This window comes from Erinaceus europaeus, chromosome 3 (assembly GCF_950295315.1).
Source record: "Erinaceus europaeus chromosome 3, mEriEur2.1, whole genome shotgun sequence".
Classification (NCBI taxonomy): domain Eukaryota; kingdom Metazoa; phylum Chordata; class Mammalia; order Eulipotyphla; family Erinaceidae; genus Erinaceus; species Erinaceus europaeus.
This window is the reverse complement of record NC_080164.1, coordinates 185,503,997-185,516,499: the sequence shown is the minus strand read 5'-3', so window position 1 is coordinate 185,516,499 and position 12,503 is coordinate 185,503,997. Positions and strand designations below refer to the sequence as shown.

The window sequence follows — 12,503 nt, the reverse complement described above, 5'->3', positions numbered from 1 at the left end:
CACCAAAGTCCCAGGTTCAATCCCCTATATCACCGCAAAGTAATGCTGAGCAGTGCTCAGGTTAAAAAAAGAGACATAGACATAAATATGTTTGGGCTGGTCTTGAACCTGAGTCGTGTGATGGCAAAGCAGTACACTACACAAGTGAGCTATTTTGCTGACTCCCCTTATGCTATTAGGTTGATTTTCTCTTAGCTGAATAAGGCAGTCGTTGGCCATTGCTGCTTGTGAATTTCATCTTGTCTCTGCAGGTCAAAAATGCCATGTTAGCAGGTGCCACAGGAATCATCCTATTCTCAGACCCAGCAGACTACTCTGCCCCTCATGTCCAGCCCTACCCCAAGGGATGGAATCTTCCTGGAACTTCAGCCCAGAGAGGGAATGTCTTGAATTTGAATGGTGCAGGGGACCCACTCACCCCAGGCTATCCAGCCAAAGGTAAGGGATGCCTGTGGAGGCCCACTCAGCTTTGCAAAAATACTAGTTGCTCTTACTAGCTGTAAAGTCCACCATTTACAGAGTAATATGAAAACTGAAATAATCATATTTTTTTCTTTTTTAAATTTTAATTTTTTAAAGTTTTTATTTACTTATTAATGAGAAAGATGGCAGGAGAGAGAGAAAGAACCAGACATCACTCTGGTACATGTGCTGCTGGGGACAGAACTTGGGACCTCATGCTTGGGAGCCCAGTGCTTTATCCACTGCACCACCTCTTGGACCACAGTGTAATTTTTTTTTTTCTAGGAGCTAAGGAACATTTCCATTATATTATTTATCTTCTTTTCTTTTTTTTTTTTTTCTAGAGACAGAGAAGGCAGAGAGAGAGTGAAAGAGACCAGAAACAGAAGCCTCCTTCAATGTGGGAGGGCCAGGCTAGAGCCTGGGTCAAGCGCTTGGCAAGGCAGAGCACTATCCATGTAGCTATTTTGCCAGCCTGGTTTTACATTTTCATGAAGTATGAACTTAGAGAGGGGAGGGTCTGTTGAATTCTCTCTCTCTCTCTGTAATAAAACTGCCAGAGCATTTGAAATTTTCTGTTTGCATTGTAATTGCTTCCAAGAGAGCAGTTCTGTAATATGTAAGTAATCTTTTTTAAATGGACTTCCACCTAACCAATAGAAAGCCTATCAGATTATTACACTAACTTTGTCAGATAAATGGGTGTTATTTGGGAGTTGGGTGGTAGGTAGCGCAGCGGGTTAAGCGCACGTGGCACAAAGCACAAGGACCCGCATAAGGATCCCGGTTCGAGCCCCTGGCTCTCCACCTGCCAGGGAGCTGATTCACCTGCGGTGAAGCAGGTCTGCAGGTGTCTGTCTTTCTACCCCCCCTCTGTCTCCCCCTCCTCTCTCCATTTCTCTCTGTTTTATCAATGACGACATCAATAGAAACAACAACAATAACTACAACAACAATGAAAAACAACAAGGGCAACAAGAGGGAAAATAAATAAATAAAATTAAAAAAATTAAAAATAAATGGGTGTTATTCCATTCTTGCCTCATTTGCTTCCCTTGATAGTATTTCAGTGAAAATAAGTAATTCACCTAAATTGCCACAGACTGAAATTCAGGATCTTTGTTCACTTCCTTTAAAGATTATAAGAGAGAGAGAGAGAGAGAGAGAGAGAGAGAGAGAACTCTAGCATCACTGGCACATTTGATGCTGGTGATCAAACTCATCCTTGAGGGTCTAACATTTAATCCATTGGGCCATCTCCAGGGCTACCTCTTTCAAATTTAGTAGAGATTCAGAGACCAGATCTCTATGCTTAGAAAACAGTATTGGAAAAACAAAACAAAACACTAGTAGGGGTGGGGGTAGACAGCATAATGGGTATGCAAAGAGAGGCTCCAAAGTCCTAGGTTTAATCTCCCAGCACCACCATAAATCAAAGCTGAGCAGTGTTCTGAAAAAATAAAATAAAATAAAGAAAAGAAAAGGACAAGAAAGAAAACTCTATTGCTCCAAATTAGATCCTAGGTTTTCTGAACTGCCCAGTGATTTCATTCTTCTCTGGATAATACATACATGTGTTTAAATATTCCAGTGTGTTTCTGGGTGTTAACATGTAATATGTGAGGAGTCTTGGTATATTTCTAGTTATCTTCACAATCAAGATAGCAGTCATCACCCAAGCAAGTTTTCTTTTATTGTAATTGCTGCCTCCCAGTCCCCTGCCCCTCCATGCCAACTCTGCTGGTCTGCTGTCTGTCAGTATATTTATTTGGAAATTGATGTTTATGTTTCCACTATCCTTTTTTTTTTTTTGCTTGAGTAGTATTCTATTGAATGAATAGTCTCTTTATTTTAATCCCTTTTTTTTTGTTGCCTTTGTTTTTTATCATTGTTGTGGTTATTATTATTGTTGTTATGATGTTGTTGCCAGATAGGACAGAGAGAAATGGAGAAAGGAGAGGAAAGAGGAAGACAGAGATGGGGAGAGAAAGACAGACACCTGCAGACCTGCTTCATTGAAGCGACCCCCCTGCAGGTGGGGAGCCGGGGGCTCCAACTGGGCTTTGTTATGCCGGCCCTTGAGCTATGTGTGCTTAACCTTCTGCACTACAGCCCAACCACCTTTAATCCCTTTCTTGATGGACATTTGGACTGTTTTCACTTTGTGGACTTTAACATGAGTCTGCTCCAACTTGTTTTATACACAAGTCTTTGTAGGTATGTTTTAAGGTTCTAAAAAGTCACATGGAAAAAATATGGGGGGCAGGGGGTGCACCTGGTTGAGTGCACAAGGACCCAGGTTCGAGCTCCCAGTCCCCACCTGCAGGGGGAAAGCTTTGCAAGTGGTAAAGCAGTGCTGCAGGTGTCTCTCTGTCTCTCTCCCTCTCTATCACCCCCTTCCCTCTCAATTTCTGGCAATCTCTATCCAATAAATAAAGGTAATTTACTTATTTATTTAGTTATTTTTATTTATAAAAAGGAAACACTGACAAAACAATAGGATAAGAGGGGTACAACTCCACACATGCCCACCACCAGAGCTCCGTATCCCCTTCCCTCCCCTGATAGCTTTCCTATTCCTTAACCCTCTGGGAGTATGGAACCAAGGTCATTGTGGGATGCAGAAGGTGGAAGGTCTGGCTTCCGTAATTGCTTCCCTGCTGAAAATGGGCATTGGCAGATGGATTCATATTCTCAGCCTGTCTCTCTCTTTCCCTAGTGGGGTGGGGTTCTGGGGAAGCGGGGCTTCAGGACACATTGGTGGAGTTGTCTGTCCAGGGAAGTCCGGTTGGCATCATGGTAGCATCTGGAACCTGGTGGCTGAAAAAAGAGTTAACATATAAAGCCAAACAAATTGTTAACTACTCATGAACCTAAAGGCTGGAATACTTCAGATGAAGATTTAGGGGTCTCCCTTTTATAGATACCTAGTAGGCCTATTTTAGTTATATTCCAAAGAGCCCATGACTATACCAGTTTTTTTTTTTTTTTCTGAGTCTGACATCTGATATGCAGATGGACCCAGATTATTGTCTGGGGAGATGATGTCATGGCTGGAAAAAGGACTAGAAAGCTGGATCTGGGAGGAGGGTAGCTTCCAAATATGGAAAAGGCGTATACATGTTGTTGACTATAAACTCCATCGATTTGATCTGGGGCCCATATTCAGCTTAGGAGCCTATGTGACCTCTGCATCTCTGTAGGTCAGAGCTCACTTTCTGTGTGGGCTCTTAGTTCTAGTTCACTGGTCAGTGTGTTTATTTTTGTTCCAGTGCCAGGCAGTTTTGGTCACAGTGGCCCTATAATAATGTGGAGCATGATGCCTCCAGTTATGTTCTTTATTTTCCTCAAGATTGCTTTGGTAATTTTAGGTATTTTCTGGTTCCAGGTAGTGTTTGTAGCTTTTGTTCTACTCTCTTAAAATAAAAAAAAAGATGTATTTAGTTATAATAAAGAGAGAAAAAGAGAGAACCAGAGCATCACTGTGGCACATGCCTGAAAAAAGTTTTTCAACTTTCCTTTGAAAGGGTATTTATTACTGTTTGAATGTGATCTTTATCAGTTATCCCTATAACCTCATAATTCCCTTCTATTTATTTGTTAGAAAGCTTTTCTTTATGACATATGAGAAAGAGTTCCACATGTCTCACACACACACACACACACACACACAGAGAGAGAGAGAGAGAGAGAGAGAGGGAGAGAAAGAGAGAGGAGACTGACAGAGAGAGAGAGAGAGAGAGAGAGAGAGAGAGAGGGAGAGAGAGACTGACAAGCCAGAGCAATATTCCAGTATGTGCAGTGCTGGCAATTGAACCAGGAGCCTCAGGTGTGAATGCTTTGCTAGTGGAGCCCTATCCTCAGCTAGCTATCCCCTTATCTTTATGCTGCTTCTAGTTTCAAAATCCTGACTACTTTTCTAGGTATATGGTTGACTGAGACTTTAAGAAGATCTCCCCCCCACTATTGGTGGGCTAGCGGTTTACAGTACAGTTGTTCGCATATAGGCATAAGCGTTCATCTCCCCACAGTGTCTACAAGACACTCTCCCCTCAATGCAGGCCCTTTCTACCTGCAGCGCCAGGACCCCACAGCCCTCCATCCCATCTTCCTCCTCTCTTCCCCAGAGCCTTAGCTTTGGTGCTGTTAATATACCACACCCAGTCCCAAGTTTCACCTTATGTTCTCCCTAACTGTCCTTGATTCTGAAGTTCTACTTATGAGTGAGATTTCTGTCCTCCTCTTACTGCCTTAAAAAAATTATTTGTTTATTTTTCTTTTTGTTGCCCTTGTCTTTTTGTTGTTGTTGCTGTAGTTGTTGTTGTCACTGATGTTGTTGTTGTTGGATAGGACAGAGAGAAATGGAGAGAGGAGGGGAAGACAGAGAGGGGGAGAGAAAGACAGACACCTGCAGACCTGCTTCACGCCTGTGAAGCGACTTCCCTGCAAGTGGGGAGACGGGGGCTCGAACCCAGATCCTTACGCCGGTCCTTGTGCTTCGCGCCACATGCGCTTAACCTGCTGCGCTACCGCCCGACTCCCTACTGCCTTTTTTTATAAATTTAAATTTTATTTATTTATTCAATTATTTTTACCAGAGCACTGCTCAGCTGTGGCTTATGGTGCTATTGGGGATAAAACCTGGGTTTTTTGCTTTTCCAAGCATAAAAATCTTCCTGTCTTTTTGCGTGACCATTATATAATAAACCTCCCCAGCCTGAATCCAAAATATTTTTTAAAAATTCAATCAAGATAATTATGTGAAATGTCAAAACAAAATTGGGAGGCTATAACCACTAATTTGCATTAAAACACAAATAATACACTGCCTTATTGTTGAATTAGGCAAAATAATTGTTGTTCACTTTTGGAGAGCTTTAAAATCCCAATACAATTAGAAATGCATAAAAAAATCTATAATAGTAATTAATTCCTTGACACTCCGTGCTCAGATTTAATCATTTTTATATTATACAATTGATCTTTTTCAGAGTATACCTTCAGACTTGATGTTGAAGAAGGTATGGGAATCCCTCAAATCCCTGTACACCCTATTGGCTATGATGATGCAGAAGTGCTATTACGGTATCATTTTCTATTTGAATCAGTAAGATGTTTTGCACCAATGTGTCATTTCCTAAAAAAAAAAAAAAAAAAATGTAACCTAATTATGTTTAAAGTAAAGTCATCTATAAAAATAACTTGAACTAGTTAGAAGTAGCAGAGTACACTCTTGTTATTTCATACAGGAACAGTCAATTTAGTTACCAAAAAATAAGAAAATATTCCTTTGCTGCAAATTAAGTCTCCAAAACAAGACTATGCAAAGATAAAAAAAAAAAAAAAAAACTAACGACTTTAAGTTCTTGTATTTTCTCAGTGATTTATATGGTACTTGTACTTCACCTGCAATTTTTTTTTGCCCACCAGGTTATTACTTTGTGCCTGCACTGCTTCACTGTTCCCAGTCATTTTCTTTTCCTTTTTGATGGAGTGAGAAAGAGAGAGATAGGGAGAGACAGAGAGAAATGCCTCCAGCACTGCTCTACCACTCGTGAAGCTCTGCAGTTGGGGGCCAGGAATTTGAATCCAGATCCTCGCACATGGTAATGTGTGTACCTAGTGAGTTACCACTTGGTACCTTTACCTGTATTTTTTCATGTGCATTAAAATTTTATTTATTTACCATCTTTATTTATTGGATAGAGACAGCTAAAAATTGAGAGGGTAGGGGGAGATAGAGAGGGAGAGAGGCAGAGAGACACCTGCAACCCTGCTTCACCACTTGAAAAACTTTCCCCCTACAAGTGGGGACTGGGGACTCAAACCCAGGTCCTTGTGCATTGTAACATGTGCACTAAACCAGGTGTGCCACCACCTAGCCCCTTCATTTTATTATTTTATCCCATTTCTCTCTCATATTAGAAAGGATGAGAGAGGGACTAGGCTGTGTCTTCGTGTATTTTGTAAGTCCCCACCTGCAGAGGGGGAAGCCTCATGAATGGTGAAGCAGTGCTGCAGGTACCTCCCTTTTCCTTTCTCTCTTCCCTTCCTCAGTTTATCTCTGTCCTGTCAAGTAAAAGAATGAAAGAAAGAAAGAAAGAAAGAAAGAAAGAAAGAAAGAAAGAAAGAAAAAGAGAGAGAGAAAGAAAAAAGGCTGCTGGGAACTGTGGATTCATCATGCAGGCACCAAGCCCATCAATAACTATGGCGGCAACTAATAAAAGAAAATGAGAGAGAGAGAGAGAGAGAGAGAGAGAGACACAGAGAGAGAATGGACAGCATCACTTTGGCACATACCATGCCAGGCCTGAACTCAGGACTGAACTCAGGACCTCAGAACAGTCCAATCCTTCACCCATCGCACCACCCTCTGAACTATGCCTTTACCTGTATTTCAAAAGTAAATGTAACACCCACCACTTAGTGTGCAAAGTTGTACCAGTCACTTAATCTGTCTCTGACTTAGTTTTCTTGTCTGCAAATAAGGACAGAAACCCCCCAGTAGGGATAGGATGCCGTCATGTGTATAAACTATCTAGAATGTGGAGACATTTGGTGCTGCTGTCCTCCTTGCTCCTTCTGCTGTGTCAGTGCTGTTGAATGAGTGCCTACTATGTAATTGGCAGTCTCTTTAGAAATTATTGTATTCATAACAAAGTCTCTTTCTGTCTCTAGGATTTCTGGGACCTAATGCTTCCAGATCAGTTCACATAAGTCCAGTGTGAGGAGGTTGATACTCATTGACTCTTTCCCTAGATTGCTGTGGAGGGGAGAGGAGTTTTGACAATGCCTGCTACTTAGTATCAAATCTCAATAATGATTTAAAGTTTTTAAAATGTGATTTAGACAAAATAAAACTTCATGGTTTTTAAAAAGGAACTTTGAGGCTCAGTCTTTTCCTGTTTTCATTTATTTTGGCAGCCACATGGGGGGCCCTGCCCCCCCCAGTAGCTGGAAGGGAAGTCTCCCTGTAGCATATAACATTGGGCCCGGCTTTGCAGTAACTGCTTCTTTCAGGTAATTTCACATGACTTCACTAACCTGGAGACATTCAGTGTGTTCAGTGCAAAATGTCAGATCACAGTTCTGCTAGGAGTAGTCGGCTTACCTTTACTTCATTTTTATAACTAAAAGTTGGTCATGTTGCTACTCCAGGAGCACTTGGAGATGTTTTATGGAGATGTACATACAGAATTATAGAGGGCTGGGTGGTGGCACACCTGGTTAAGTGCACACAGTACAGTGCACAAGGACCCAAGTTCAAGCCCTTGGTTCCCACCTGCAGGGGAGAGCTTCATGGGCAGTGAAGCAGTGCTGTGGGCGTCTCTCTCTTCCTCTCTCTCTCTTCCTTTCCCTCTTGATTTCTCTGTCTATCCAACAAATAAAAAATAATGTGTAACTGTACCAAGTTCTCTCAATGGTGACACCATATTTGTTTCACACAGTCTCAAAAACTCCATTTGAGCTAGGTTTAACATCTTCACTTTCCTTTTTACCTAAATTAAAAAAAAGCCTTTACATGTAACTTTCAAAAAGCTAGATGGGAAAGTAGGTTTATTGAGGAAAGGTGTAGGGTTGGCGCAGTGAGTTAGTGTGACGGATGTACTGTGACCTGTGATTATTGTAGGGTCACTGCACTCCCAGGGCTAATCACGGCTGCTGGTGGCACACTACAGTGCTGTTAAATTGAACCCTGGCTACAGACTCTGTGCTCATGAGCTCAAACCCAGAGAAAGTAGTTTTGCCCAGTGAATCAGTGTCAGGAAATGTTAGCTATATGCTCTCAGGGGGACTTTCAAAATTGAGACAGCTCTCTTTGAAAAAGAGGCTCAGCCTTTCCCCATGTACTTTGAATGCATAAGATGTGAATGATGTTTTGCTTTATTTTTTTTCCCTTTCTGAGCCTGAGTTTTTATTTTCCCTTGCATTCAATGTTCTTCATTATAATTAATGAATGGGTATGAAAAATACTGAACCAAATCAGAATAAACAGGATCTGCCTAGAAAAGTTCAGTTGTCCTGTACATTTTAACAGGTACTTCCCAAATTCCCATTTAACACGTATTTATCATGTTTCTTATAGCCAATTCTGTAATAATGAATAGACATATGCCTTCAGTTATCAGGAGTAAGTAACTGAAAATCAGATTAATCCTAGCAACAGACATATTATAAAAGAGGCCTATTTGTGCTTTACTATGCAATTGGCTGTCTCCTTAATATTTTTAATTAGGTAGGGTATATTTAAAGTTTTTTAGAATGAAGTGGGAGAGATGGCTCATCAGGTGAGGCGCAGGTCTTGATATGTGCACAGCACAGGTTGGAGCTCTAGCACCACATGGGAGTCCTGGCTCCAGGGACACCTCCATCCTTTGCACTCCCTCTCTCTCTCTCTCTCTTGAAAAGTAATCTCAGGCAGTGAGACTGTGCATGAAAGAAGCCCAGTCTTCCCCAAACAAAGCAGTATCATATACATAAATAAACATTTTTAGAATGAATACATGAAATTTTTAATAGGATGTTTTTTATTTTAGTTAAGATTTAATGAAGGATGAAGAATGTAAAATATACCCAGTTTTTAAAATCTAACCTTTAACTGGATGCTTCTAGACTTAGAAATAAAAATTATAATTTCTTTTTTTCTAATATTTTTATTTATTTCTTACTGGTGGATAGAAACAGAGAAAGATTGAGAGGGTAAGTGGAAACGGAGAGGGAGAGAGACAGAGAGACGCCTGCAGCCCTGCTTCACCACTTGTGAAGATTTCCCCCTGCATCGGGGACCGGGGGCTCAAACCTGGGTCCTTGTGCACTGTAACGTGCATTCAACCAGGTGCGCCACCACCCGGCCCTTAAACTTTATTTATTTTATTTGATGGAACATAGAGAGATTGAGGAGGGAGATGGAAAGGGAGAGAGAGACAGAGAGACGCCTGCAGCCCTGCTTCACCACTCGTGAAGCTTCCCCCTGCAGGGGGGGACTGGGGGCTTGAGCCTGGATCCTTGCACACTGTAATGTGAGTGCTTGACCAGGTGCGCCCCCTCCTGGCCCCCAAATTATAATTTATACAGTGTAGACAGGAGGTTCAACAATGATTGAATTCAGGTGGCAAATAAATGAGAATCATGGTAGAGTTATGGTAGAGTTTTATGTACATGTGAGAATTTTTATGATTAGGCTTATTGTTTGGTCTGAAGTAATTTATTTGCTTTGAAATTCTAGGAAAGTTAAAATGCATGTTCATAACACCAATCAAATTACAAGAATTTATAATGTAATTGGAACTATCAAAGGATCTGTGGAACCTGGTGAGTCAATATATCGGAAAACATTTTGTTTTTACAAAGATGCCAGAAGTAAAAGTCGATAAACACTAGTCAACAGTTGATTTTTCCCTGAGTCTTGTGAAGCTGCCACATTTGAAAAACTTGTTAAGCTCTGAGTCTAGTTTTGATTATTTTTCCATTGGAGACACTCAGACAAGAGGAGGTTAAAGACACTGACTATAATGTGTGCAGTGCACTCCCTCTCACTGCTGTCCTTGCAGACAGGTATGTTATTCTGGGAGGCCATCGTGACTCTTGGGTGTTTGGAGCTGTGGATCCCACCAGTGGCACTGCAGCTCTGCAAGAGATTGTCCACAGTTTTGGAAACCTGATGAGGGAAGGTAAATAGTGTCTCTCTGGGGAGTGATGGCAAATGTGAACTGCCCATTGCCGTTATTTGGGGCAGCTGTATTGTCTGTTAACCATGACCGCAGGCTGGAGGCCAAGGAGGACCATTATTTTTGCCAGCTGGGACGCAGAGGAATTTGGACTTCTGGGCTCCACAGAGTGGGCCGAGGTAAGTCAGACTGTTCCTTCCGGGCCAACATGGAATACACTCACGTTCCTCAGGAGTGCTGCGGAGGTCCTGTTACTAGGAAGGCTTTAATCTGAAAGAAGCAGCAGGAGAATTTAAGGTAGAGTTTGCTGCTACTTTTACATCAGCAAAACAACAATTTCTTCATTACTGGACTACAACTAAAATTACTTGTTATTTTAAAATGTTGAAAGTATTTTTGTTCCTATTTGTATTTTCTTTTTTAAAATTTCTTTATTGGGGAATTAGTGTCCTCTTTGTATTTTCTTCAAGATTTATTCTTGTATTAATTAGTAAGAGATAGGAGGAGAGAGAGAACCAGAACATCACTTTTGCACATGTGATGCACAGGGGTTGAACTTAGGACCTCACACTGAAGAATCCAATACTTTACCCACTGTTCTACTTCCCGAACCTATTTGTATTTGTTTTGTGAAAGAACAAGTGAAAAAAAAAGGAAAAAAAAAAAAAAAAAAAAAGAAAGAACAAGTGAAAATTTTATCTCCATAAAGTACTCAAAACTAGCAAGCTGTTTCTGACAAGAAATAAGTTCTAAGAAAATATAAGATGTTCTACTAAGATGATAATATTTTGTTCATATTTTCACATTTATAATTTCCATATAAAATTGAAAAAATATAGTTCAGCATTCTCTAAGATAAGTGCCTAATTGTTAAGATATTTTTAAAATTGAATTGATTTAATAAACTGACTAACAATCTCAGATTTATTTTTCCTCACACAGAATTTCCATTTGCTACTGCTTCTTTTAGAAAAGAAAAAAATTAGTGGTGCTAGGCCCCAATATACTCCTTGGGGTATTTTTTTTTTGAGAAACAGAGTCACCATAGTACTACTCCATCTTCTCTGGAGTTTCCCCTGGTGCCCTGGTGTCCCCATCTGCTGCTGGGGTTTGGATAGAGGGCCTCCTGTGTGGGAAGGCAGACTCTACTGAGTGAATTGTCTTTATTTATTAAGCCATTATTTATTTATGATTAATACAAGAATGTAAAACTACCAGGTTCAAGCCCCGATGCCTACCTGCAGGAGGGAAGCCTCATGCACAGTGAAGCAGTGTCACCGGTGTCTCTTTCCCTCTCTCGACGCCCCCCTTTCCTCTTGATTGCTTTCTGACTCTATCAAATAAATAAAAATATTAAGAAAAACTTTTTAAAAAGTTGACTTGGATCTCAATGAATCTGAATCCTTAACATGTGAGTAAGGATTTCTACAGATACTTTTCACAGATTTCTAGGTTTTCATTAATTCTTATTTAGTTGATCTGGGGAGGGACTCAACATCTTGGAGCCTCAGCGCTTCGTGTTCTGGAATCATACTTTGAAAATACATTTTTCTTTGGGACTCCCTGCTATTACTAGACATAATTGCTAAACACTATATTTTTCTTTCTTGTTTTAATTGCATCCATATTGTTGTCAGCCAATTATCAGTGTTTTTACAAATTTTGGTCAAAGGAGTAGGCATTTCACTCATAAATACATTTACAGACCACATTACCACTAAATTAATTTGCCAGTTTTGTTTACATTTCTCAGTTGTTAATGTGAATTAAGCAACAATTTGTTTCAATTACAGGAGAATGCAAGGATTCTCATGGAGCGAAGTGTTGCCTATATCAACTCTGATTCATCTGTAGAAGGTAGCCACAGTGCAAGTCATCACTAGACAGTAGATGTCTCTGGAATCGGAAAGTCACAGCTTGTGAGCCAAAAATATGCTCTTTCTTTGAGAGCTCTCACTAATACCTTCAGCTTACCAGGGAAATTATGATTTAAATGAATGACTGTAGCTCACCACTCCCCTTTCCTGGGCCACTACTTACAACTAGTATTAGTCATATTCTCAGATGTTTATCTGAGAAAATGTTACATAAGGACATTGTTGGGGCCAGGTGGTGTTACACCTGGTTGAATGCACACATGACAATGCCCTAGGACCCTGGTCCCCACCTGCAAGGGGGAAACTTCATGAGTGGTGAAGCCATGCTGCAGGTGTCTCTCTCTCTCTCCCTCTCTGTCTTCTCCTTCTTTCAATTCCTCTCTGTGTCTATCCAAAGTAAATAAATAAACAAATGGACATTTTTTTCCAAGGTGTTCATTTCACACCTCCCCACAGTGTGTACTGAGGGCCTCTCCTCTGCTGCTGCCAGGCACCG

At 40.7% G+C, this 12,503-nt stretch overlaps 2 protein-coding genes across 6 annotated transcripts in view; one reads left to right on the top strand and one right to left on the bottom strand.

Moving 5' to 3' along the window:
* The window catches only part of PIGG (phosphatidylinositol glycan anchor biosynthesis class G), a 264,955-nt gene that overhangs the window by 96,523 nt on the left and 155,929 nt on the right, over positions 1-12,503 (bottom strand). The window lies entirely within an intron of this gene.
* NAALAD2 (N-acetylated alpha-linked acidic dipeptidase 2) overlaps positions 1-12,503 on the top strand; it is a 42,064-nt gene that overhangs the window by 11,764 nt on the left and 17,797 nt on the right. The window contains exons 6-12 of the mRNA XM_007538545.2: positions 252-438; positions 5,454-5,547; positions 7,387-7,482; positions 9,689-9,774; positions 10,014-10,133; positions 10,227-10,309; positions 11,924-11,987. Of these exons, the coding sequence (XP_007538607.2) occupies positions 252-438; positions 5,454-5,547; positions 7,387-7,482; positions 9,689-9,774; positions 10,014-10,133; positions 10,227-10,309; positions 11,924-11,987 (730 nt within the window). The remainder of the gene's footprint in view (positions 1-251; positions 439-5,453; positions 5,548-7,386; positions 7,483-9,688; positions 9,775-10,013; positions 10,134-10,226; positions 10,310-11,923; positions 11,988-12,503) is intronic.